Here is a 26,356-nt window from a genome sequence, read left to right on the forward strand (position 1 = left end):
GTGACATCTGTTGAACAGTATATAAGGGCTCTGCAAAGAACATTAAAGTGTCTATTTTCTCAGCCTACACAGCGTCTCAGTGTTGTCTGTCAGAATGGAACCACGGCCGTGACATGCTGCATCTTTATCCAGTCTGTTGATAGATTCAGCTTTAGGGACAATTATATTATTCAACCCATCAATAACATACTTACTGCTTATTCAGATGTTATGTAAGTCTGTTTAGATATCGATCATTCTGTGTCAATTTATGTTCAATGTGAAGCTATCAGTTAACAGTGTGCAAACATTAACCTGCTTACAATGCAGACCATGGCATTTTGCTATTCAATCAAAGGACATTTTTTTCAACCACCTGGTCTAAATGGTGCTTAATTACAGTGTGTTCAAATGTATTGATCTTTGTGTGAATGTGAGTGGATAGGGTTTTGGAGGTGTGTTGCTGGAGGAGAGCTGAGACTTCAGAATAGCGTAGGTGTTGCTTCAGAGAGGCTTTGCAGAAGAACAGGTACTTACTTGGATTTGCATATTTGGATGCATTTATCTTTTTTCCACTTAACTTTTTTTTTAAAAATTATTATTTTGTCTTCTCTTTCTCACAGACTTAGTAAACAGAAGACGGAGAGGATGGATTTTTCTAATAACGGGGGTTGGTTGACAATTGCATCTGTGATAATTGATGGTGTGCAAGACTCTTACAAATGTGTCACAATAAACAAAAAATACAAAATTCTTTTCTGGAATATTAAGTGTTTCATCAAACATTTTGATCCCACTATCATTGAAGAGCTACTATAGGACTGTTGACAAGCACGGATGAATACACGCTTTTCCAACTGGGTGTAATATCTAGCCTTATAAAGCAACTGCACTGTGTAAGTAAACTCAAAATGTCTTTAAATCTTTATATTTGTATAAATATTTTAAAAGCAACTGGGGGTTTGTTGACCGACAAGGAACAAATATTAAAGTGAGAAAATGATGGTAGTGTGTATTTTACACAATACATTATAAACGTTATAATACGTTATAAACCTGTATATCCTGTTTTGTGTTCTTTCTCAATGCAAAATGTTTTTGTTCGATTTAATACATATAAAACAGAATCACACAAATTCATATTTTATTAGTGTACTGCTCATATATTTCTCACCAGCTGCTCTTTGCTCAAGGTCTCTGCTTCTCCTGTTTTTGCAAAACAGTCAGCAGTTGTGCCTTTCTGTATTAGTCCACTGCCCAGATAGCAGAAGACAGTCCCCTGAAACCATCTTTTCTGTCTTGCTGGCCTGGGTTGAGCAGAGAAATTCTCAGCTGGGTGGCTGTTTGTATTACCTGTGATCAACCTGCAATAAACTGGCTTTTGACTTGATCTCATTTGGTCGCGATCTTCCTTTCAGATAAAACGACACAGCCTAAAAATCTTTCAACTGGTGACCCCGATGTGATGTCTGATTGACAAGACGAGTCTGAAGTTAGGACCGTGTGCGGTGGAGTTGGCGGACTTCTCCGCAGACGATTCAGGGGGCTCCCAACTAAAAGGTGAGCAGAAAACCTTTTGATATAAGAATTTCCGTTATTGGATAATCTAAACAAAATTCCCCTCTCTCTCTTCTGATATCCGTATCTATCCACTTTCTCTCTCTCTCTCTCTCATAATAAAGGCAGAAAAAGCCCAAAATTATTTTAAAAAAAAAAGAGATATCCTGTGACTATTAACTGCAACAGGAGGACGGGGATTTTCATCGTAGCTGGCATATTTCTGACGGCCAGACCCAGAGTAGGGCAATGGCCCTTATAGCACATGTAAGGATGTGTTGTTTTTCATGAAATGTGTTAAAGGGTGGCAGATTGACACACAAATGACAATTTTTTGACGTGTATATTGTCATCGTAGAGACTTCCCAGGGAAGACTCGAATTTGTGTAAATATCACACTGTCAGTGTCAATCATATCGGGAACAAAGGGTGGTAATAGGTAACTAGTGGGATATACATTGTGAATTAGAAATTAGGGTGTGGTCACTACAGTCCGAATTCAAAGCCGATCCGGAGGATCTAAGATTTGAGGGCCCGGACTCTCAAGTTAGTTGAGAGCCCAGAAGCTTGGCCTTTACTCCTTGATCGGTAATGAATCTTCAAATCTATTGATGAGCCATTATTCGGACAGAATTGATTCACACGTGTATGATCTGTTTGACCCTCACATAAATTAATAATGGCAGAAAAAGTGATGAAACAGGAGTTTGAAATGAAAGATATTTGTCAATGTTTATACATATTTTAAAAGCAATTTACACTGTTAAAAAACAATTATCACATTTTAAGCTATATTTTTAAATTTAAAAGCAATTTTTGCACAGTTAAAAACAAACAACTTAAATGTCTTTAAATCTTTGTTTGTATTAAATTTTTTGAAAGCAATGGTTACACTGTTACAAAACAATTAAAATACCTTTTTAAACCTTAACCTTAACCCTAACCCTATATATTTTTGAAAAATGTAAAATGATTTTTTGCATAGTTAAAACCCACAAGTAAAATGTATTTGTGTAAATATTTTAAAAGCAATTTTTTTTAACTATTAAAAACAATCTTTCAATCTAGTGTTTATTCAGTGTTTTGTCAACTGTTGCAATCTCCCAATGATTCAAGAGGTACGTTAAGACTTTCAGACAATTTGTTTCTTTTGTAACGGTTTAGATATTATGCCCAGTTGGAAAATTGTGTGTTCACAAGCACAAGTGAATACACACTTTTCCAACTGGGCATAATATCTAAACTGTTAAAAAGAAACTAGTAAAATAAAAGGACTGAATATTTGTATGTAATATTTTTTTTTCTCTAAATGTTGAAAACTAGAAAGTGAAATGTTTATACATATTTTAAAAGCATTTTTTTGCTCTTGTAAAAAAAACTCTTAAAATATATTTTAAGCTATATATTTTTAAATTTAAAAGCAATTTTTGCACAATTAAAAACAACCAAGCAAAATGTCTTTACATCTTTGTTTGTATTAAATATTGAATATGCAGTTTTTGCACTTAAAAACAAAAAAGTAAAATGTAATATTTATACATATTAATTTTTTTTTAAAAGCATTTAAAATGTTTTTAAATCTTAATATTTGTGTAAATATTATAAAAGCAACATCGCCGCAACCTCTCGCATCCCTCCCTGCTCTCTGAAGGTGGGAGTAGGAGGCAGACGGGACTCAAGTGAGGTCGTGCGAAAAACGTATACATGTATACAGTACCTCTCGCCAGTCCTCCTGTCAGTACAGCTGGATACAGCGTAATGCATCACGTACGTAGCTTAACTTTCTTTTTAGTCAGTCCGTGATAGGCTGTTGCAGTGTAAATTCCCCTCAAACACAATCAGACCATTGTTTCTTGATATTTTTGATGGTTTACTGATAAAGAATGCAACATTAATGCAACATATTTTGCATCTATGACAATATAATAAGTTTTTTTTAAGTTTTTTTTTTTTTTTTTAAAGATTTGTGCCTCAAGTGGGGGGGCACAAGCATTTATGCCCGCACATAGCGACGGGTCTGAAAGGGACCATGTAAAATATTAAACATAAACATTGCCATTTGATGTATTGCACCAGAGTTAGCTCAGAGCTAATTTACATCTGCAGTCCCTTGGTTACAATTAAAAAAAATCACTAAAAATATCACATAGTAATACAAAATATAAACTATGTCTGTAACAAACATATCAGATTATCTACACACACACACACACACACACACACACACACACACACACACCTAAACGACTATTATTTAGAAAGCATTATTGACTTGTACAACCTTTTGTTACCAATGTTAAAATAAACAGGTAATTATTTTAATTATTTGATCAAGAACAGTTATATTTCAAGCTTAAAATCTTTACCTAATAAATTCAAGTTCATTTGAAGAAAATTAGTCTTTTGTCTATTATCATGAGAAAGGGTGTCTTCTCTTTTAATCCCAAAACGCTTTCCCCACTTTTATTTTTTTCCCCACTGTACAGGGAAAATACCATAAAACAGGACTGGCAGGGTTTTCATTAAGGAAGCTTTAAAAAAAAAAATGCTAGTTCACTTTATTAATGTGTTAGTTTACTTTATTAATGTGTATTTTCATGTAATACAGTGTCCTTGAGTGACCTGAAAGGCGCTTCAAATTAAATGTATTATTATTATTATTATTATTATAAAAAGTCTTGGGCACATAACTGAGTGTCTATCTCTGCTGCACCCAGTGACTTAATGATTATGTCACAGCAGCAGTCTGTACATTGAGCTTCATTGTCCACATAAATGCATTTAAGCATTAGATATGCTGCATAAATCACGAGTTGAAAATGTAAATCGTCTGTACAGTCAGATCACTTCTTTACAAGTTATTTACGTTTTTCTCTACAAATAGTCAGCCCAAACAGTTGTTCTTAGAAATACATAAAAAAATTATGTAACTGTTGTTAATGTTCCAATAAGCAATAAAAAGCAGTATGGCAAAGCTACAGTATGTACTATGTGAGGGAGGGAGGTAGCAGGGGTCTTGTGAAAGAATGCGGGATATGCTTGCCAGACAACTTTCCAGTGTCGTCTCACATTTCAAGGCGCTGTAAACAAAGAGAAGGGTGAGGGAAAATTTTGGGGAATTTATGATGATGATTTTGGTTGTAGGTTGGTCGCCTTTGCTGGGGGTAATCCAGCTTCATCTTTCCCTGAGTCCCCTGAATGCCACAGTATCTCGACAGAAATGCCTTGGGGAGGCTGAGTTGGAAAGAGGTTCCCACTGATTAATTTAAGAACAAAACAGAAAAAACATTAGACAAAGGAATAAATATATGAATGGAGAAAACAGATGCATGCACACATATCCCCACCCCTCTTTAAAAATTTCACTCTGACCATTTGTTACACCCTCCTTGTTTACAGGACCCCGAGGTGAGTGTGTAAGGGAAAGGAAAAGGGAGACATAAATGTTGTGTCGAACATTCTGTACTTTCACTGGAGCTTTTTGAAGCTTTTGTCTCTTCTTCTCAGCTCTTTTACTTTATAAGTGATATGTTTAAAAATATGCAACCACATCCAATGAAAAGCAATACAATTGGCTGACACTCACATGGTACATATTTGTGAAGACTGAATCTCATGACATTTTTAGTTGGCTAGCTCTTGCTGAGAAATGACATGGTCCTTAGTATCCAGCTGCCAGCTGTGGGGTCCTGCACAGTGATGAGGCAGATAGTGATACGCATGCTGGATCATCCTTCAGGTTCTCTGAAGCTGGTTTGTGCCCCTGTCTGTCCAGCCGTCAGGATGAGGGATAGCAAACAGCTGGACAGTCGGGGTCCTGGGATGAAAGTGGTGTCACCCACTGGGTCATCCCCAGCTGCTGCAGGACAATAGTGAGATGGGAGGGAATGGAGAGAATTTTAGCAATCCAATCCCCATCACTTATCCTGGAGGGTTGATGTAGAATCAGAGACCACATGTCATCCTTCTATAGGTCAATTTTGAATGATTTATAGGCACATCAAATCATTAACAGAAATAAATCAAAAGGCATTGGTGAACACTGTCAATTATGCATTTAAAATTTAAACACATTGTGGTATAGGCTATTTGTCAGGCGGTGGTATGGGAAATTAGAAACAAAGATACTGTTACAAGACAAAGCACTTTAAAAAATAAAAAAAGGAAGATGTTTTTAATCTTTGCTAAACAGTTAATAAGAGGAGGTAATGAAACATACTTTGAAGTGAAAAAAGAAAAGAAAAAGTGAGACTGTGGACAGCTTTAGATGTCTGACAATGACACATCTGAATATAGTGTTAATCACACTGGCCTAGCTCCTATTTGAGATAAAAGGTTGGTTTTTTTTTTCACCTTAATTCTTTTTTTTAGAATTGTAGGAGTTCGTTTGGTTCATTGTTCACGGAAATGATCTAAGAACTAAGCTTAAACCACAGTCCTAGTGAATGAGAATGACCATTACATGACAATGAAGAATATAACCAGTAGATGGCACTGTTATCATGTTAAAGACCTTTTGGTGCACTTTCCAGCACTACAAGTCTACTATGCAGGCTATTGGAGCTGATAACCACAAGCTGGAGTCTGTTGATGCAGCTGCTGTTGCGATGACATTTTGGGATTTTATAATAATCTCTTTACAAGCAGAGAGCTACTTTAATCGCCTATCCAACTTCCCGATTATCTAATCCTCGTTCTTCATCCACTACCATGTAAACGCTTTCGCAAAGCTGTTACTATAGCAATTTAAAACAGGCCTAATAGCCTATACAAATTTGAGTAAACTATAAGGTAAATGGCAATGATGAAATACATAAGCCATAGCACCAGTAAACATATCTGCAGATACCGGGGAGGTCTGCTTAGTTTTTGACTAACTGAGTGAGCCTATTGGTGCTGAGGACAGAGCTGCCCTCTTCTTTCCACCTGAGAGATAATCGGAGGGACAATGGAATAGACTGAGTGCTCTGTTTGTCACTACCTTGGAAAGGATTGTGTATAGCCCCCTGTTTTTTTGTTTTGTTTTGTTTGTTTGTTGGTGCCCTGTTTTGTCCGGGGCTATTTATAGCTCTATCGTCATACCGCTTCACTCATCACAGCTGCACACCTGCCTCAACCTTTCCCCTTAAGCTAGACTCTACACGTCCTCACTGTAGCTTGACTGTTAAAGATATCTTTGTGAGTGAAACAGGAGATAAATACGAGTGACATGTAGGTAGTCTACTGTACAACATTAGGTTAAGAATAATTTCGCTTCACTTTGATTGGGAAACGTGGAAACAGCAAAACTGTCAGGCAATAAGTAAAGTAGCCTATATGTTTCTTATGAGGCTCATGTCTTTATATTTCACACGTAACATCTGCAATTCTGGGCCCACAGGTGGTCGTGACGTTATTGTGAGTCCGCCTTTAGGAGTGGACCCAAACTGACAGAATATTAACAGGAGATCACCACTCAATCCATGACTGACATCTTCTGAGTGTTTGCTTCACGACTTCCCCATCATCGCTTTCGCGGACATGTTGTTAAAAGATGTGAGTATTAGTTGTGTGTTGTGTGCTAAAAATAGACCTGCTTATTAATGCAATGTTCTCGCCAAACGAGTTTGAAAGTCAGTTTTCAGAGACGCATCACCGTCATGTCACATAGTCAATAAATTGACTGTAAAATCAATTTGAAATAAACTCAGAATCAGTATAGTAGTATAGCTGATCATAACCTCTTACAGAAGGGATGAGGAGTTAAGAATAAAACCACATAATGTTAATTAAACCAAAAGTATCCCACTGTTTCTCTTTTAGGAAAATAGAAAGAGTAGCCAACTGAAATGTTGTTTGTTTTTTTTAAACCAAGATTTAAAAGTGAATGTAGGCCTACTCACAATGCAGAACAACTTCCTTCAGCTTCCTTTCTGATGCAGATGGCCAAGACAAAGCTCTCTGATTCATACATTAGGCAGATAGTTTTAACTTTTACGTTGCATCTTATCCACTACATTTATTCAATGGAAAATGACCAAGAGAAATGTTAAGTAAAATATGCAATAATTCCTCTTGGAGTGTATGCAAGCAGTAATGTAAAGTTTTTAAGTTCAACTACGGCGTGCCATTGGAATACATGTAAATACGGATTATTTGTAATCAAATGTTCTGTCTTATATTTGCTGAAATGTTTCTTTACCATGTCACATGCACACGTTTTAAGAACCTGCCACCATTGTCCATATTTTTGCACATGTTCTGTTCATTGTGAAATATACTGTCAACACCTGAGTTTATGGAGATCAATAGAAATATATGTGCATATGTTCTTTTTGCAGATAAGAAACCAAAACTGAAAATACAAGCAGATGAAGACTTGAATGAAATGTGAAGTGTCAAAACAAGTAAGAATCATATTTCAGTCTGAAATATCTCTTAAAAAACGAGTTACTAGGTTGAGTTACCGTGTAGCTGTTGTAATGATACTTTTCAGTACAGTCAGCTTGGACCGAAGTTGTTTTTGCTCCACGTTGAATCACTTCAAACCTTGAGCACATTTATTATTCTGAAATGGCCGATGGCTTTGATGACAAGTGCTCCTTCCACAGGTGTTGTTATGATGACAACATTTCACTCTTGTCTGAAAAAAGGTAATAAGAAAACACGGCAACCACAGACCCTCAAGTGTGCAAACATGACATTTTCACTTATACAGCCACACAAGAAAAACACGGCTCGTACTTGAAATAAAAGCTTCTTACAGCCACTTCAAATGACACTCAGCTTTCTTTCCATCTCAGAAGATTAATATTTTTACATTGGACTTGTTCTTGGCAGGTTAATCCTCACAGATGTCTGCACTGCTCAGATGGCTTGAGGGGGCAGGTACCATCTGAGCTGTGTCAGGGAGAGAAAGTCATTTTAGCAGCACCTTACACTTAGCCTAACACATCATTTCATAGTACCAATGAATGTGTTAATGAGACAAAATGTTTTTGATAGAGCAAGTCTTGGCAGGCATCTGTGAATTATTCACTGGACCTGATAAATTGGCATGTTGGGCCCTTACGATTGGCAAGCAGTGCTCACAGAAGCAGCGTGTCGTGTGACATCCCTGCTGGATATTGCATGTTAACTTTTATTTTCCTAAAAATTGACAATTCGAAGTCAGATATATTTGACAGAACCTTTGAAATAATCATTTAGTCACTCAATGCGATGACATAAGAAGTGAGAGCGAGCCTGTTTATCGAGGCGAAAAGAATACAATGCCTTTTCCCTTTTTTTCACAACTTAAGTGATGAGAGTGATGAATTGCACTTTGTCACTGCGGATTCATTTCCTGCGTTTGTGTGCCAAACTTGACTGACCGTGACAGTGGGAAGGCGGCTTTCATGTCACTCAGCAGAAATTGCGGCTTCAAAAGAGAAGAAAAGTGTTGCAGTGTTGTTTTGTGATGGGTGACAAAAAGTATATCGTGCAAAAAAAAAAAAAGATTGAGCCAATTTTCTGTTTCAAATGGGAACAAAGGACATGTTGGAAAAAAAACACAATTTGTGGGCATTCTGTGTGTGTGTGTGTGTGTGTGAGTCCTGTGCATGATTTTCTGTGGAAAGGTGAAACGTTCAAAAGTTCAAAGATAGTAGGCATACAATGAAATGAGAGTACAATTCTCTACTTTACTACTGTGTTCATGAAAGACTGTTAGTCCATCGTATTATTTGAATCATTTTCTACTATCTTTTCTTTAGCTCGTAATAAGGAGACTTAAATATAAGCTTTCCATAATCTGTCATGATGCACACATTTCTAGAGTATGCATTTTGATGGAAAAAAAAGAGACTTCAAATCAGTTGGCTTTAAAACTCGGCACCCAGTGCCAGTCTGCATAATGTGCGTTTCAGCTGGATTTCACACTTGGAAATAAGCTCTTGGTCTATCCATCCTTTTCCCTCGAAAACTGACAGATGAATAATAATTATATAATTTCACCAGCGGTTAAAATTACAGAGACAACAACACATAGAACAAATATTAAAACCCATGCTGAAGAGCAAAAAGTGTTCGTTAAACATACTTCACTCATAATCTGTCTCTTAGCTTCATGTTTGCCACGCTTGTTGACAACCTTTCAACTATTTCTGTTCCGTCCAGAATCTATTATTGGCTCTGGCTGTAAGTGTTTTCTGTTCCATAACAAGCTGAATCCTCAACATGGCATTAGGTTACCAGGCAACAGTGTACACTCCACTGCACGGTTATAATTTTCTTTGTATAGTTATGATGTTTAATAGTAAGTGACTTCATGGCAGTCAGCCAAAATTAACCACTGTTAGCAGAACCCTTAGAGCCTGATATATGTCAGGAGGCGGAGAGGCGAGCAGGCTATATTTGGCTGCTATGTTCCCCTCGAAGAGATGAATTCTAGGTCTGGACTTGACATTTCTCTGAGACTGGAAAAAACGGGTTTGGGTCAGTGAGTTTTTCAAGGGAGGAGGGGTGATGTTGTTGATGCCCGGAGGAAGGTGCTGGTCTCTGTTCTGCTGCGGCTCATTGTTCTGTTCTATTCATCTGTACAATCTGAGGAGTTTAAATGTCAGTGTAATCATAGCAATTCTATGTTTTAGAATAAATCACAAGCAATAAATAATAGGTTGGTTTTTTTTCTGACACAAACACATGAGATAACATGTTGGCATTGTGGACACGAGGTGTTGTTTCCCGACACTTGAAACGGCACCTCACCTCGCAGAGACCAATTCCTGTAGTTGTGCAAGCGATCACAAATCTCACGGTTTGGATCACAGATTTTTATCACAGATTCCCCCCCCCCCCCCCCCCATAAAAACAAAATTGTATATACCTTTTCTGCTCCTCAGCTAGCCATGACTCAAACTGTGCATTTTAACAGCCCCCAAAATGCACCTCCAGGAATCTTAGTGAAGTATCACCTCCTAGTTTTCTTCACATATAGGCTTCACAAATTGCTACCAACAACAATAATAAGAATATTACAAGCAGATAAACCTGCTCTCCCTTTTTGTGTTTCTAAATGTGAGAATAACATTCTGTAATCAAAAAGCAGCATCATAATAAGAACAATATTTATTAACCCCCATCAAATTTCACAAACAAAACCTGAAATGTCTCTTTTAATAACAAGTTTGTTTTTATAACCTCTTTGCTAAAATACCGAGCGTTTGAATAGATATGAATAAGACTGTGTTCTGCTTGCATTAGATCGCTTCGGGGATCACAAACTGTCGAAAAATCAAAATCAACAAAAATTTGGAATCAGCCGGTTAGTCTCAAGAAATTGTAATCAGTGCGTCTCTAATCATAGGGATAGGTAACCCTGTTTCACCATGGGATGTTGAGTTCCTGTTAACGGTCGTTGTGAGGATAAAGGACCCTGTCGTTTACAGACTGTTTGTGGTGAATCTAGAAATTAGAAGCCTCTAAACCAGGGGTCTCCAACCTTTTTTTGGATGAGAGCTACTTTCAAAAAATAAAACAAGTCGGGAGCTACTTCTACTCCCCCTTTTTTTGTTGTGTTTTTGCAGTGTATATTAATAATATTATATACTTAGCTTTAATGAGATTTCTGACACTGCATGCTGTCGACTAGTGCATTGTAATCTGGTCAGATAGATCTAGAGTTGTAGTAAATAGATAGTTTGCTATGAGTGAGGTTTTGTTTATGCATACGGTAAACATTTTTATTTTCTTTCTTTAAATTTTTTTTTTATTTATTTGGATTTGCTTGGCGAGCTACTTTTTGCTCGCCAAGCAGCTACCGGTAGCTCGCAGGCCCCCTGTTGGAGACACACTGCTGATCTGCATTCATATGATTTAAACCTTATTTAAGTGACTGAAGATTAAAAATCTATCCCTCACTATCCGGGTGATGAATCACTCATTCAGGATGAAAAGTTAAGAGTTGCATATTGTTTGTGAATGAAGGATTCGGTAGTTGTGTGAGCAATAGTCTTCTGTCTTTACAAACAGTAGGAGCAGCTCAGTGGTCCAGAGGGGGGACGTGGCTCCTGTTGCAGCTGAGACTCAGAGCTTGGTGAGTGTGTTCTCAGTGTTGTACATTCAGCTTCACTGCAGAACCTTGGACTCTCTGGGGAGACCTGCCTCCATTTGTTTCCACTTCCTGTCCAAATGGAGTTGGAGAGATGAATTATTCATGACTTCGAGTTCGAGGGGCCACTTGAGTGGATAAAAAATGGAGAGATTTTCAGCTCCTGTCACAAGTTTTCTAGATTGATGAGTTTGCTTTGATTTTGGATCAACTAAGAACTTTTTGACCTATCCTAGCCTTTTTTGTTGTTGTTGTAATAAACACAGATAGCTTCAAACGTTTGCTGTTTGAGATTACCTCAATTATATATTGACATATCTATTCATCATCCACTCAGTTATTTGTCTGTTAGTTTGCCTATTGATGGGCTCTATGTGTGTCCCTGGCCTAACTGGACCCCGGTCTGTCAGATCAGCATGTTGGAATCAGTGAAGTTGATGAATGAGCTGTGTCTCAGAGCTCCTGGTCTCCCCAGTCTATCAGTCACTTAACTGTCCCGGGATGGGGCTTCCTGATGGCAGAAACAGACCAACTTCACAAGCCCACCAGTCTGTCACTCAATGCAATCCCATGATCCTCTGGGGCCGTGACTGTGCTGCCATGTGCCGTGCTAAACATCTCTTTGTTGTTACCTTTCATCTGTGGGTACCTGCCACTTCTCTCCGCTCATCTTGTGAGTTATAGGGCAGCAGGAGGTTACGGCTGTAACACCCCCACTCCAACTTGGCGTGAAATGTGCAGAACAAACGGATCCCGAAATTACGCAGAGATTGGACTCACTGGCTGGATATCTGAAAGCAGAGCCTCCGTAAAGGTCCCTGCGGCCAGAGAGGTGTGAAAGGTTTACCAGACCCATCTGTTTCCCTATCACAGACTATTTTACCCCCTTTGAGGTGACAACATTCTCTAAATTCTCCCTTTTAGCTTTAACAAGCATTTTCTCTGTGAGTCTACTGACAAGATTTTCCAGTTTACTAAAGGTGAGGCTTGAAAGCTACAGCATGCTCTCATGAGACAAGAGAAATGACAGTTATCACAAAAGCAAGCTTTATTCATGGCCTTGAGATGAATTTACAAAAGCGGAGCGTAACAGCGTTGATGATGAGGACAGCATTTGAGTAGAACAAAAAGTTTTTTTTTTTTCGTTTTTTTTAATTCAGTGGATCTATTTTTCTTTTTCATGAGGAGGGATTTCCACACTTTGTAGTCCAAAAGGAAGCACCCACATTCTCGACTTCAATTTGCACGCAGCTCTGACGAGCTCTCATACTTGTTGCTTTTCTGCTGGTGATTTCTACTCAATGTATTCAAGAGGCAGCCATAGCCTTTCAGTCTCTGCATCATTGGAGGGATTGTGTGGAAAAGTCAGTGCAAAGAAGAGGTGAAGTAAGCTGCAGCTATACTCCCAAGCACAGCGCAGCGACATTTTCAGGTGTATAGTGTACATGTGTTTGCATGTAGTAATCCTACATGGGCCTGTTTTGTTTGTGTGTGCATGTTTATTTGCAGAGTGAGTGCCAGTATCAGTGCTTCTTGGACCTCTGTGCCGGAGCTTCATTTTCAACATCATTTCATGTGTATCGTTGCGTCACCACAGTGTTTGTCTTCCTGGTCCTGGGAGCTTGCTGTGTAAAGTTCATATTAATATCTGCTGCAGCTGTAGAGTTGCTCTTGTTTCTGGACTTCTTGTTTCTATTTTAATCAACCTGCAGGGTGCACTGTTGCTAAAGGATCCACCAGGGGTTTTTTACCCCCGCTTGGACTGTAGCCCACAATTACAAATCCTGGTGCCTTAGTTACATCTCTGCTTTTCAGCCTTATTTTAGGTGATGGAACTCACCAATAGGAAAAGTGGTTATAGAGACGTAAATTACGGGTAAGGGTTTTGTCTTTTATCAGAAAAAACATGACCTGCAATGTATAATTAAAGCGCCAGTGTGGCTCATAATCACCTAATGACATGAATTGAGCTGTGATGATGCAAAGGTTTGTTTCACGTGAGATGACCCCTCCACCTTGTGTTTTCCTCTCGAGGGGAGAAAAGGAAATATGGAGCTGTTCGACTTGTTTAGGCTCTCTCATAGGAATTGCAAAAGTAGAACATTGTCTGTTCAACATACTTAGCAGCCTGTGTAACATCAGCAAGAAACTCCCACTGCACAAGCACATGGTAACCCATCAGGGCGAATATGTAACTCTGCTGGAAAGATGTATAGGATGAATATGATGCTGTTAAGACCCTGAAGCTCAAGGTCACCCTAGTAATGTGTTTAAAAATACATCTGGAGCCCCTCCAGGTTTATGCAGATGGAGCAGCAAAAGAAATTGACATTGTAAGAGAGGTGGGACTGCACTGTGGGAGACTTCCTAGTATGCATATCACTACCTTAATAATAAGAGGAAAAGCTATTTTTCAGAGTTATTGTTGTGTCCGAGACCTTTGAGACACCACAGGAGGAGAGTGCTGTGACTGTGCTGGGGCCAAGGAAAAGAAGTGGTGGCGTAGGTGGAAGTGGCTTGGACAATAAAACATCAACCCACCCTTCCCATAGTAAACTTGAGTTCCTGTTGGACTTCTTTTTTGTGTGTGTGTGTGTGTGTGTGTGTGTGTGTGTGTGTGTGTGTGTGTGTGTGTGTGTGTGTGTGTGTGTGTGTGTGTGTGTGTGTGTGTGTGTGTGTGTGTGTGTGTGTGTGTGTGTGGAAACCTCTAAATTCCATGAATGGGGTTTTATCCAACTCTTAATTTATCATTGACAAATCAAGAACAACATTCAAGGAGAATTTCAAAAAATGCTGCTGAACAACAGATTCAATATTGTTTTGTTGTTGGATCTCGCCTCAATAGCCTTCTGAACATAATCAGGTCACTGACGTGTGATTGGTCCCTGCAGAAGAACATGTTGAACCTGGAGGAAAAGTGCCTGCACTTTCCACCGACTGAAATAACAATGCTGGTATTCAAACAAAGGGATAAAAAAGCCTGGCAAAATGTGATTTCTGAAAAGCTGCGGTAATACCAAAAATATATGTTACGTTGTCATATTAAAATAATAGCTGCAGGCCGCTTGAGAGGGATGATGCTATGATTATCCTCTCATAAACTGGCTCAACTAGCAGGATGTGAATTGCAAGGATGCCTCTGAACAGAGAACCTTTGTTTTTTATTAATACCTCAGGGATTTCTAAGGTCAGCTAAGCTTGGCTGTGCTCCATCTAAGTCACATGCGTCTGTTTGGGCCTGTGTGTTTGTCTGATACAGACGAGGCATTTGACTCCTGCAGGCAGTTCAGTGATGTAGATCTTGGAGCTGCTGATGCAATAACTCTGCATGCTGTGGTTTTACACCGAAAGGTTTGCTCACTCCCATGGCCGTCTGTAAATAAAGCTTGTTCAAATATCAGCTGACATTTAGCATGATCTTTTAAAGGCTGTAATCAATGTGTAGCCCTTTGGTGTTTCAGCCTCATAATGGGGTTGCTTTGAGAGTAGGTGAGAGGCGAGAAGGCCATAAAACATAAAATAGGCTTGTCTTGATTGAATGTAGGGTGGAAGTTGTACAACAACAGCGTAGTCCGTTTGAAACAAACAGCGGATCAATGGTTTCCAGCAGAGATGAGCACATTGATCAGAAAAAAATCTGAGAGCTGCCCTCTGTTTCCAGTGTGCCGTTGTGCTGTCGCTATTTTTAGAAAGCCTATGGCAGCGGATGAAGACACGGCATCAGGGACCTATTCAAAGTTAGAAAGTAAACTGACCTCAAGGTCAGTGCACAATAAGTGGACGCTTCGAAATTGTGTTTATGCCTGTTTGAAACTCTGTTACGGCTCCGCCTGTCTCTGAAATCTCACAGAGTGGGTTTCAAAGCAGAAGAATGAACGCATCTTCCTCAAAGGTTTTCGCACTTTGAAAGATGTACGTACGTTGTTTTTTTTCTTGCAATGGCACCTTCTCTCTCCCACGTTTGTTCTCACAAGAAAAACACACGAGTCGACTTCGGCTGCGTCCGACTATGCTGTATTGCAAAACTTTGACGGCAGTGCTTCAAGAGTAACTACCAAACATGACTCTCTTTAAATGCATTTTCATGTTATTTGATCCAACCTGTTAAGTGCATTCTATATCACCCTGAAGCTCCAACAGGAAATACCAAAGGACGCCAGACAGAGTAACCCAATAAAAGTAAGAGCGCCCAAATCATGAGTGGGAAACACGCTCTCATAACACATCCAGATGTACCGGCTAATTGGATTTTACCATTAAATCAACAGTTGTAGCGCCTTTGTGCTTTTACGAGACTGACCGCAAGGTAAAGGGAAAATGGGCTGTTTGAAGTGACAAAGCTTTACCCGTGGCTTTTAGCACATAGACTGGCTGAGGTTGGTTGTCAACAGAGCATGTGTTTGTACTCTCTAAATGGATCCAGGAACTCTCCACAGTTGGCAACAGTGGCTCATTAGGGGCTGATGTAAGTAAGATAGTGGGCATTGAGGTTGTTGGTGTGGAGAGGTAATTTCCCTCCTGTCAGGGCTGCCTCAAGAGTTGTGGGTGTAGCCGCCAGAGAGATGAAACTCAGGGAACGGGTTGGGGGGAGGGGGGGGGGGCATGGTTACGTCAGAAGTTGCTGTTAATATGTAGACCGTCTCTTGGGAGGAACATCCCCTCTGACTGGAGAAATCATCATTTGATAATGATAACATCCGCCTAAGTCCTCTCAGGGTGGCGTGATGAAACTCTGCTATGTACACAGGCAGGAAGTAAAAGGAAATAATTAAGCACATGAAATTAAAATGTGTGTATAGATATACTGTATATGATAGACATACGTTTTGTTTAAGATCACATAAAAGGGCTAAAACAGTCACTTCAAGATTGTTTTTTTTGTTTTTTTAACAATAGACATCCTCGTCCGAGATGCACACGAGGGCTTTGAAGTTCAGAGAACAAGGAACAACAAAACATGGCTGACTCACTCCCTCCCACACATGGATCATCCGCTATTAAGGGGAACAAAACATTTTCTCGCCAGATCAAATTAGTTAGAAGGAGTGGTGTTTGTCCAGCTCGAGTGTCTTGTTGCAACACTTGACTTCAGCTCCCTTCCTTCTCCCATCTGACTCCCTGCTGGGTTTCATCATTCATAGTGTGTCACAAGACTGGCGATTAAGCTACAGAACTTGGGACTTGAATTGGAGCCAGTTGTACAAATGGGAGTGTTGTGAGTCAGTTTCTTTATTAAAAAAACAACAAGTCCTCAGGTTCTGACTACAGCTCTAAAAGTGTAGAGATTCGTGGCAGAAAGTATCTCATTGTTATATTTCTTGTCCAAATCAGTAAATTAGTTTGACATAGTTTGAGTAATAATTATGTGCGTTTGGATGCATGCGCACAAGTTTGTGTACTGTCACGTCTGGTTGTATCAAATAGGTTATAATGGCCTTTCATTTAAATTTAGAAAGTGCTGGGGGCACTTCACTGGTCTGGCCCACTTGTTCCCTCATCTCTATACTCCCTCCCTCCACATCGCTGCTCTCATGTCACAACAGCCACACACGCGTACACGGACACTCGCACGCACGCAGACACGCACGCAGATTTTGTGTTTGATATGAGGGAGGTGACAGACAGTCGCACCCCAGCCCTGGAGAGCAGAGCGGAGTGGCTCTCCAGCAGGCATGCTGACGTTCACACTTAAATGCTTTAATAGGACTAAAGTAGACAAAGGCCGCCGGTGACGCAGTAGGAGCTATAATGGGCTTGCCACATTGCAGGTTTACTGGACTGTGCCTATCGGACAAAGCTATTTCCAATCCCCCAATCCCTCATCAGCCTCAGGAAGCTAGTTATAAATAAAAAAGTGTAGGTTAATCGCTGCTAACATGCCCCACTGAAATGTCTCGGTTTTGTTGCAGTATGGAGCAGTCAATCAAGGTCTGTTAGGAAGATAAAGGAAAGTAATATTCACTTGGAAATTCTGAAAGAATTATTTGATTTCTAATCAAATTCAATAAATCACATAGATATGTCATTAAACTCTGGAAACAAGAACTGAACATGTGGATTAACAAATTAGATTAGATTGTAAAACACACTCTAAATTTGCAGCATATGCTATGCTTTTGTGCAATCATGTAAAATCACCGTAACAGGAACATTGCAACATTTGCTTTTGAGACTCAGAAAATATCCCAAAGAAAATCACATTGTCAGGTTGTATAAATAGGGAATCCTTTATCATGATAATTGTCATTCATGTGACACAGGCCTACTTCCTCTTTCGATTCATTATGCCTCAGCCGATGTGGAGGTCAGCCTACGGGGTCAGAGATGGCCTGCTCCGACAGATACTGTGACAGATGGAGCTCTAGGTCTTTAGCCATCATTAACTTGGACTTGAAAGCTTGTTATCTCTCACACCATCTGATTACAACTTCATAGCCAAAACTAATTTGGGTGATTAATTTGAGTTTGAAGATTACGGAACAGGAGTATGGATAGAGGCACTGTCCTGTTGTTGTCTGCCTTTATGAGTGTTCAGGTAACACGGGATCATGCGTTAGCTGCAGACGAGCCTACAAGCTGTGCATTTCCTCTTTGGCTTCATGGTTGCTCTGTGTTAAAAAGGATTGAGGGGTTAAATGTTTGTCCAGCTGAAACAACACAGTAAAAACTCCTTCTCTATGTCTCTGTAGCCAAGTCGTCAGAGCTCAGTGACTAAAAATAGCCGTGCTGGCTCCACGCCCCTGGCTGGGGGACAGGTCAAATTATGAAGGAAGATGAAAAATTTAAAGGCACAGGCGGCTTGGCCACAAACCCAGCCCTTCATCAGTGGTCAGATAGAACATTTGACTTGACTTTTATGGACTTGCCAGTTTGGGATGTAATATTAATTTGAAAAGTATTTCTCATATCGGTACACAGTGCTTAAAATATATTGTTCAGCATTGCGGTGCAATGTTGTTTCTACACTATCAAGAGGTAATTGATGGCAATGGGATGTGTAATCTCGGAGAGATTTTCTTGACACAGTTTGTGAGCTTTATGTAATCGACATCACGCAGCTATGGCATCTTACAGTTGGCTTTCCTTGGCTCGCCAAAAGCATGCTTCCTGAGTAGCAGCACTGCCCTGGATCCACACTGAACCCTACACATAACAGTCGGCTAATGCACAGCTTTAAATGAACACAGTGTTTGCGTGTCGTCATGCATTATTGAATTGATTGTTTGGATTTAATTCATACTTTTTTTTTTTTAACCCACATGCTTCCATGAATCTTTCTTTTCCTTTTCTTGAAAAACACCATCATATTTATCATCTTTTAACTTTTTGCCTCCTCGCAAAAAAAAAAATCCCCCAAAACACTGTGTATTGTGAATCATAAAAAAAGCAGCTGTTTAAAAAAAAACCCCAAAAACCCTGTTGACATGACATGCTGCACGGTGCAAACTTTACATCTTCCCCTTTTAGAACATCATGGCAGAAATGGATCATTGCTCCGGTGTACCTGAGAGAACAAAATGAAGACATAAATAGAGTGGCTGAGGTTCAACAAATCAAAAAAGGGAAAGAGAGAAAGAGAGAGGGGAATCAAGCCTCCATCTGCAGAGAGGGAGTCAGGAGACATGCCTTCTGGCAAGAGCCGAAGAAGACAGCTGTGTTTGGTGTGGTATTTTTAAACGCATCAATGCTGCTCCAATCCCTGCGCCTCCCATGACCTATTTTTAGCCAGGGCTGGCCATTGTTCTATTTCTGTCACCTGTGGGCCACGCAGTTGTTGATTCACATGCAAATGAAGCTTGCTCCCTCCCTGGCTTGCATTACTGCCTCAGCGAGGTGCTCAGTGCACAGCACACAGCTTCCTTAGCAACTCCGCTTTACATTTGTCTCACTCTGTAAAGGAAGAAAGCCACACAGACTAAAGGCAGATTTGAAAGAACGCTTGTAAAAAATCTCCTCAAATTGCACTTCAGTGTTTTGAAGCAGGCTGAAACAAGGCACCGGCGGAGTGGCAGCCGAGCAGAGAGAGTGTGCAGTGTTATTGTGTTAGAGCTCCACAGTGAGAGCGGTTTATCAGAGGAGGAGGCAGAGCAGAGGAAGGGAGAGAGTTGCCTGTTGTCGTGGTCTCTCCCCTGAGTGGCTGAGGGGTGGCTCTTTGGTGACAGGAAACGCAAGGCTTGCAATGAGACCTGAGCGCTGAGTGGAGTATGCTGCAGACGATTTACGAGGGCGAGTCAAGTTTCTCCACAACAGAACAACGCGGTGGACACGAGCAGCTCCCCAACCAGAGCAAGATGCACAACGTGAACAACTCAGGTGATCACACAGCCTGGCGTCTCTACTCCCTCTGAGGAAAATCTGTTTTTATCCTCCTCCTATTTCCTTCCCTTTTGCATTCCACACTCTGTCTTTCCCTCTACTTCTCCGCTGTCTTCTGTGCCTCTCTTGCACACATTCACTCTGTCCCTCTCTCCCGTATACTCGCAACTCTTTGCGCTCAGCTGGTCTCTCATTCTGTGTGAAAAGAGAACTCAAAGCAGCAGCGTGGTAGGAGCAGGCACTTCTTCCTGAAACAAGGTATTTGCTTTTACCATGGTTAAGACTGCTCTTATGGTGTGACTTTGTCTTTGTTACCTCCTCTCTTGTATTGTAATAAGCTAAAAGAGATTGTTTTTTCATCATTATGTATGAAACACCCATGCAGAGTTCTTGGGTTTTTTTTATAACTAGAATAAGGAGCTGTGTTAATGTTAATCCCAGGCTTTAGTTGTCTAAAATGAGTCACAGTGAACATGAAGGGGATGTTGTGTTTTGCGAGCTTCCATGTCAGCATGCACTTTACAGGGAACAGGAAAAACGGTGACAGAAATACTGTGGGGACAACTAAAAGGTTACTCAGGATATTGACCACAGACATTGACTGTTCTATTTTTGACCTGAGAATTGAATAGAAAACGCTGATGACATCAGTATGAGTAACCTCCATTCACTGTAGTGACTCAAGATGAGTCACACCTTATTTGTTCAGATTCGTTTTAAGCATGTAGCTATTGATAATGTGTTTAAAAAAAAACTCTCTGGTATTTCATTTGGAATCGAAGTATTTTGCACAGAGGACACATTGTCATGTGAGTTGTTACGGAGCGTTTGTTATGAGACAGTGGAGACTGAGACTGACTGTCATGTGAACGCTTCATTTTTTTTTAAGAGTATGTCAGGAACTTTGTGTTGTTTCTACAGTGTTGACAGTTTGTTATCAGTTAAAGGGGGTATCATTATGTAAAGAGAGTTTTTTTTTAATTGTTAAGTAGAATTATAAATATTTTTTTTCAAACGACAGTATTTAACTGTAAAAAATAAATCTGAAAGTGAAAAGGCAGTGGGCTAAACGTGAGGACTTAAATGGGGAGGATGGTAGGGGCATGACACGCTGCATCTCTGTCAGTAGAACAGGTTATTCAACTATCAGGCTACAGGAGCAGGGCGCTCTTCTTCCGTCTCATCAGCCTGTAAGCCAAACAACAGATATACCGAGAGCCTGAATTTGAGCTCCTTGCTTATTCTGTGGGTCAGCTATTCTTAGGTGAGTTATTTTCAGCTTATGGCATTAGCCTGCTAAGATTAGGAGTCTGTGCGTTATCATTCCATCTCAGCATGCTCCTGATATAACTGTGGTTTGGTACAGATATTTATAGAGAATTCTGTCATTTGCAAGTTTAATTTGTTCTTTCCACTTTTTATAGTAAATCACATGACAGTGACTAACATATGTCTAACAATGCTGCTGCAGGATGCTTGTACGAGTTCACTGGACGTCATGTAAAGGAAGTGTTGGAGATTTTCTTAATGTGCTGTCTGTTGTTATGATTGCAAGAATCTATTTGTTGAAAAGTGTAGACTAAAAAAAGTAATCCTGAAATAGTTGTTTTAAAGCAAACATTTTCCAAAAGTTTCTTTTACATTTTTAAATGGAAAAAAAAAAAAAAAAAACAGAATCCAATCTTATTTTAATAGTGCCACACACCAAACTGTTGACAAAAACTGTCCTCAGAAGGGCTCTTCTACCAGGGAAAACTAATTAGTTTCACATGAGGGCAACATATTATGTAAAATATCGTTCTGGCTTCCATCAAGAGACCTTTCAGACAACAACAGCACTGCACCTTTCAAGTCCTCTCCTCTGTGTGTGTTTATTCTGGTCGCTTCCCTGTGTTTATTCATCGAGCTCATCTCCAGAGATGCTGTGCAAAATTACAGAAATCAGTAATGTTCAACAGTTGTGTATTGCAACTAAAAAAAACTTTTTTATTTTAAATTAGTAGCAGTGGTATAAAAAAAACCAAACAAAGAAAGTAAAACCCCAAAAAATCCTCAGACTTATGTATATTTTTCCATTTCTCTTAATATGAATGTCGTAGGGAAAATTAGTTTTTGAGTTGGGTTGCTTTTTTTCTGGTCGCTGTGGCTCAAGGCTTTAAGACAAGTCATTATTTTATAAAGCGTTTTTATTGATGGTAGGCTCCGGTGGGAATGTTGTTGTCGTAATGATTCAAGTCTTGGAGGTGGGATTTATTAGTTACTCTTCCATCAGATAGAGATTTTGTTTTTGTCATGTGTTTGTTGTTGGATGTATTGCCATGATGTGGTGGTGGGGGGGTTAGGAGAGGGCTGGACTCCTGGCTCTCCTCAGTGAAAGCCTCGTGGTGGTTCAGCTCAGCTCTCTTTGTTAGCAACTAGTGTGCAAGCCGCAGCTTTGGCTCAGCTACAAGGACGAGCCCGAGTCTTAAAAATAAAGACCTGTTTCTTGCTTTAGACATGCCAGCTGCTCAAAATAACAAGGCACCTAATGAGAGATCCAGCACCACATTGCAGTCCCAAGCATCAGCTTATTTTTGCCCTCAAACATCTTCTGTATCTCTGGTTCTATTTATACCACCAGACAGGGAATTTAGATCAACAGCCATCCCTAGTGCACCAAGTGGATTAAACATACTACATGTTCGAAGAGTACGCACAAAGTGTGTTTTGCCAAAACTGCAGCATTATTAATATTATGAAGAATGTGTTAAAATGTTCACCCATGGTTGGCTTCACAGTTGGTCAAATAGAGTCAGCACTGAGTGTGGACACACAACATTTCACTGGAAAACAAATGGAACAACAGGTCAGGAATCAGTCTTTACATAGTGGTGAGGATTTGTTTTGTTTTCTTATATTTTCTTCAGAAACTGAAAAAAAAAGTAACTGTTAAGTCAACGGCCTCAATAAACATTAATGTTGATATTTAAAATGACCTTCTGAGTTTTTACCTGACCTCTTTGTAAGTCTTCAGTAACACTCACTATTTCTTCCGGTGAGTTAGGCTTCACTCCATAGTGTTCCCTTCAATAACAAGGGACACTATTTTAGTGTTGTTAAATCATGAACACGCCTATCAGCACTAAATAATGTGTTTGGAGTGTAAAAGCATTTGTTTTATTTTGTGATAAACTCGGATCTTGATGAGCGTCAGAAAAAGGTTGCAGACGCACTTGTTAGGGTGTGAAAATAGGTGCAGCATTTAAATTCAGTGGGAAATGTTTATGATGATAATAACACCTCTCTGGAAAGGTAGTTGTCAGTTTATGTGCTATCTAAAGAGATAAAAAAAGATTACAAGTCAATGTGGAACGTGTTGCTCTGAACATGAGCCTCCATAACGACTGATCTTGATCATGTTTTTCTCCATGTATTTCAAACACTTCCCATGTAATAGTAATGTCACTGCTGATGTGTGTCTGCTCTGTCTTTGGGGTAGGCAGCCTGCTAATGTGGCCTGAGGTAAAAAAAAAAAAAAAAAAAAAAAGTCATCAATCCAACATCTCAAATTAAAGCTGTGATTGTCACTCCTACCGCCACCGAGGCTAATGAGAGGCAGATCGGTTATAGAAATAAACACTTTGGGGACACTGGCGGTGCGATGCTGCAGTGGGAGCATGGTCACAGGCCATGAGTCACCCTATCCTCCCCCTTCGGCAGGCCCTCCACAGGGAGGAATTTGGGCATGGGGCAGGGTGCTTGTCGCTCCCTTGTGCTAAAAACAAATTTGGGACCTGTCATTCATAAATCTCTTGTTTATCAGTGCCTAGGGACATTTTCCACCAATCAGAAGGTACCTCACTGTCACTGGGACAAAAGGATTCCTATCAAGGGGTCATGATTGAACCACAGGACCAGTGGTCATATAAAAAGAGACCCGAAAGTTACATATATGCAACCTCGCGTTTTTATTTTTGCCCATGTTAAATTGAGCAGGCGGCATCACAACTGTGACAGTCTTTCGCACATTGTCTATATTAAGACCCTTTATATTTAGCCCTAGTTACTGGTGGTTCCGTATTCTCCTCTGCCTGAGGAGTATTCTTGTAAAACAGAAACAGAAGAATCAAGTTTCATGTAGTTTGAGAGCGCATTTGACATAAATAAATTAGCTGCACATTTGAGATTGTAGACTTGTGGCTCTAATGTATTTAGTGGTTGAGTATAGTACCAAAATAGCAACAATATTTAACATTTCTCTGTTACAACCCGCACAGAGAATAATGTCAAACGTTAATACAGTTAGGTTGAAGCTCGAGCAAAACAATGCCTCCCTGCCTGTAGGACCCTGTCATCTCCCCTCAACATTGTCATACCATCCCTAGTTATTCTTGTGGACTCAATGGACATGAAAAGAACGGGCACATGAGGCTGTTGTCGCTCCCTCAAGGCACCAATTCATGTAGCCTCGGTTATCAAAGGTGGCTCAAGCTTTCACACTCCTCCTCCCCCTGCCCATCCTGTTAAAGCACTGTCTGATATTTTTCTGATGGAGACTCAGCTTGATGTGCAGATCAAAGGGAAGATCCTTAATGCCACTCACAGTGAGGGTACAGGATGAAATATGAGATTAATTAGTGGTGAATTCTCCCAGGCAGCAGGTGTTTTTTTTTGTTTGTTGTTGCTATATTTAGGCCCATTAGGCAAAAAAAGTAGCACTAAGACTGTCTGACTCTGTGAGCCCTTCAATGGTTCACAGGTTCACCGCTGCCCCTAGAACAGAGCCTGCTAGCAAAGAGTGCATTGTCAAGTACTTACAAGCTAAGATTAATATTCCCTGTCAGGAGAGAAGGCTCTGTTCTACAGGTGCCTGTTCACTGGGCCTGTAGAGCCGCTGCCCTCCTCCGTTATTTGAAGGTGCTGTTTTTAGATCACAGGAAGAAAAAAAATCACCGCACAGGAGTCCCCGCTCACTGTCTTCTCTCTTTGAACATGTTTTAATACAAGTTATAAACACACCATTGAATATCTACGCTGTGTATGTGTGCATGGTGTTTTTTTTGGAGGATTTTTTGTAATTCTCTCTGCCTCTCTATGCTGGGGACTCCTCGCTTATATAAGAGCTGAGAGGCTGATATAATAGTCAACATGTCATATTGCCACTGTAGGCAGGAGACGACATGCAGTGAGACTCGATATCTGCAGGATGGGGAGACATAATTACGTCGCCAGCGTTGCCATGGCAGCGGCAAGTTAGGGTGGTGGATACTAGGGTGTGGGGGTTGTCACAGACCAGGATTGCGCCACTTGCTTTTATGTTTCTATTTATAATCATCAGCGCCGCATACACATGGATGGTGGCAGTGAAAAACAGGCTTCATGACAAAACAAATGCATCAGAGAACAGGAGGGCACTGCTGCCTTACTGATGGCTACTGAGCACTGACAGAGCTAGTTTAAACTCCTTTTTATTGGCATTTGATTCCAGTTTTATTACAGAGAGGACACACACACAAAAGATTATTTATGTTGGCATATAAAATGTAACATGCTAGCTCATCGTCATGCTTCCAAAGAACAGGTGGTGTAGTAACATTGCCCGTGTTTGTTACCTCAAATGTGACCCTAGAGAAGATTACAGCAATGAATGCACTCAATAAATCTCCCTCCTGCCGCTGGAATTTTAAGTAGCTTTGAATTTTTCTGTGGTCTCAAAATAGAAAAGACATTATACAGTCTGGACGATGTGTACCCTTCCCTGAATGTCACATCATGATCAGCATTGATGATGAGTCTTTTTCCAAGATTTTTTTCACAGCTCAAGCATATGGCTAAATTGCTTATTTGATATCTAAAATGTGGATTTAATTCTGTCGGCAATACATCTCTGATGTAGAAAATATTCAACTAGATTTAGAAATATGGGGGGAAAAAAGCATAACTGTAACAAAGATAATGGCAAATATTGTACAGTCACTAATCATCCTCTGTGGGATTGAGAGATGAAGTAGCCCTGTCTCCTATGTTCTCGACTGGCAATCGATTTTTCTCTGTGGAACAACCTATATATAGAGCTCGGAGACCAAAGGGATGCCCTCTCACTTTGTATCTGGCAATTACTTATAATGGAGGTAGTTGTCAAAGGCAGCCCTTCCCCATGCAAGCATCATAGCATCCGCACACAAGAACAGAGAGACATGAATTCACAAATACATGCAGCTTGCTGGACTTTCACATTTATCTGCTTTAAATGATTTATGTTCAAGAAGGTTATCAGCTATGTTCTCCTTGTACAGGAAACTGAGAGGGACATCTTTTATTTATTTTTTCAAACAGTGGGAAGATAGGATTTATGTAAATACTCAAAATGACCACTTGAACATTTCGTGCCAAATGTCCATTTGGTCTGCTATACAGCTGCTCCCAGTAGTCTCCATGTTAAAGGATGTGAGTCCA

The 26,356-nt window shown here is 40.0% G+C and overlaps 1 protein-coding gene and 1 long non-coding RNA gene across 9 annotated transcripts in view; both read left to right on the forward strand.

The window, feature by feature from the left end:
* LOC306823944 overlaps positions 1–1,673 on the forward strand; it is a 13,559-nt gene extending 11,886 nt beyond the window's left edge. For all 4 annotated transcript variants that reach the window (XR_013779072.1, XR_013779073.1, XR_013779074.1 and 1 more), the window contains 4 exons: positions 425–508; positions 603–649; positions 1,398–1,539; positions 1,662–1,673. This is a non-coding gene — a long non-coding RNA (uncharacterized lncRNA). The remainder of the gene's footprint in view (positions 1–424; positions 509–602; positions 650–1,397; positions 1,540–1,661) is intronic.
* Positions 1,674–7,030: 5,357 nt separating this feature from the next.
* Positions 7,031–26,356, forward strand: part of hdac9b (histone deacetylase 9b) — a 36,496-nt gene continuing 17,170 nt past the window's right edge. Inside the window, exons 1-5 of one of the 5 annotated variants that reach the window (XM_079342705.1) lie at positions 7,031–7,071; positions 7,857–7,922; positions 8,127–8,168; positions 11,527–11,590; positions 19,768–19,918. In XM_079342705.1, coding sequence (XP_079198831.1) covers positions 19,810–19,918 — 109 coding nt within the window. In that variant the 5' untranslated portion in view covers positions 7,031–7,071; positions 7,857–7,922; positions 8,127–8,168; positions 11,527–11,590; positions 19,768–19,809. The other 4 variants (XM_079342703.1, XM_079342704.1, XM_079342706.1 and 1 more) reach the window with 4 other exon arrangements.

This window comes from Symphodus melops, assembly GCF_947650265.1.
Source record: "Symphodus melops genome assembly, chromosome: 5".
In the NCBI taxonomy this organism is placed as follows: Eukaryota; Metazoa; Chordata; class Actinopteri; order Labriformes; family Labridae; genus Symphodus; species Symphodus melops.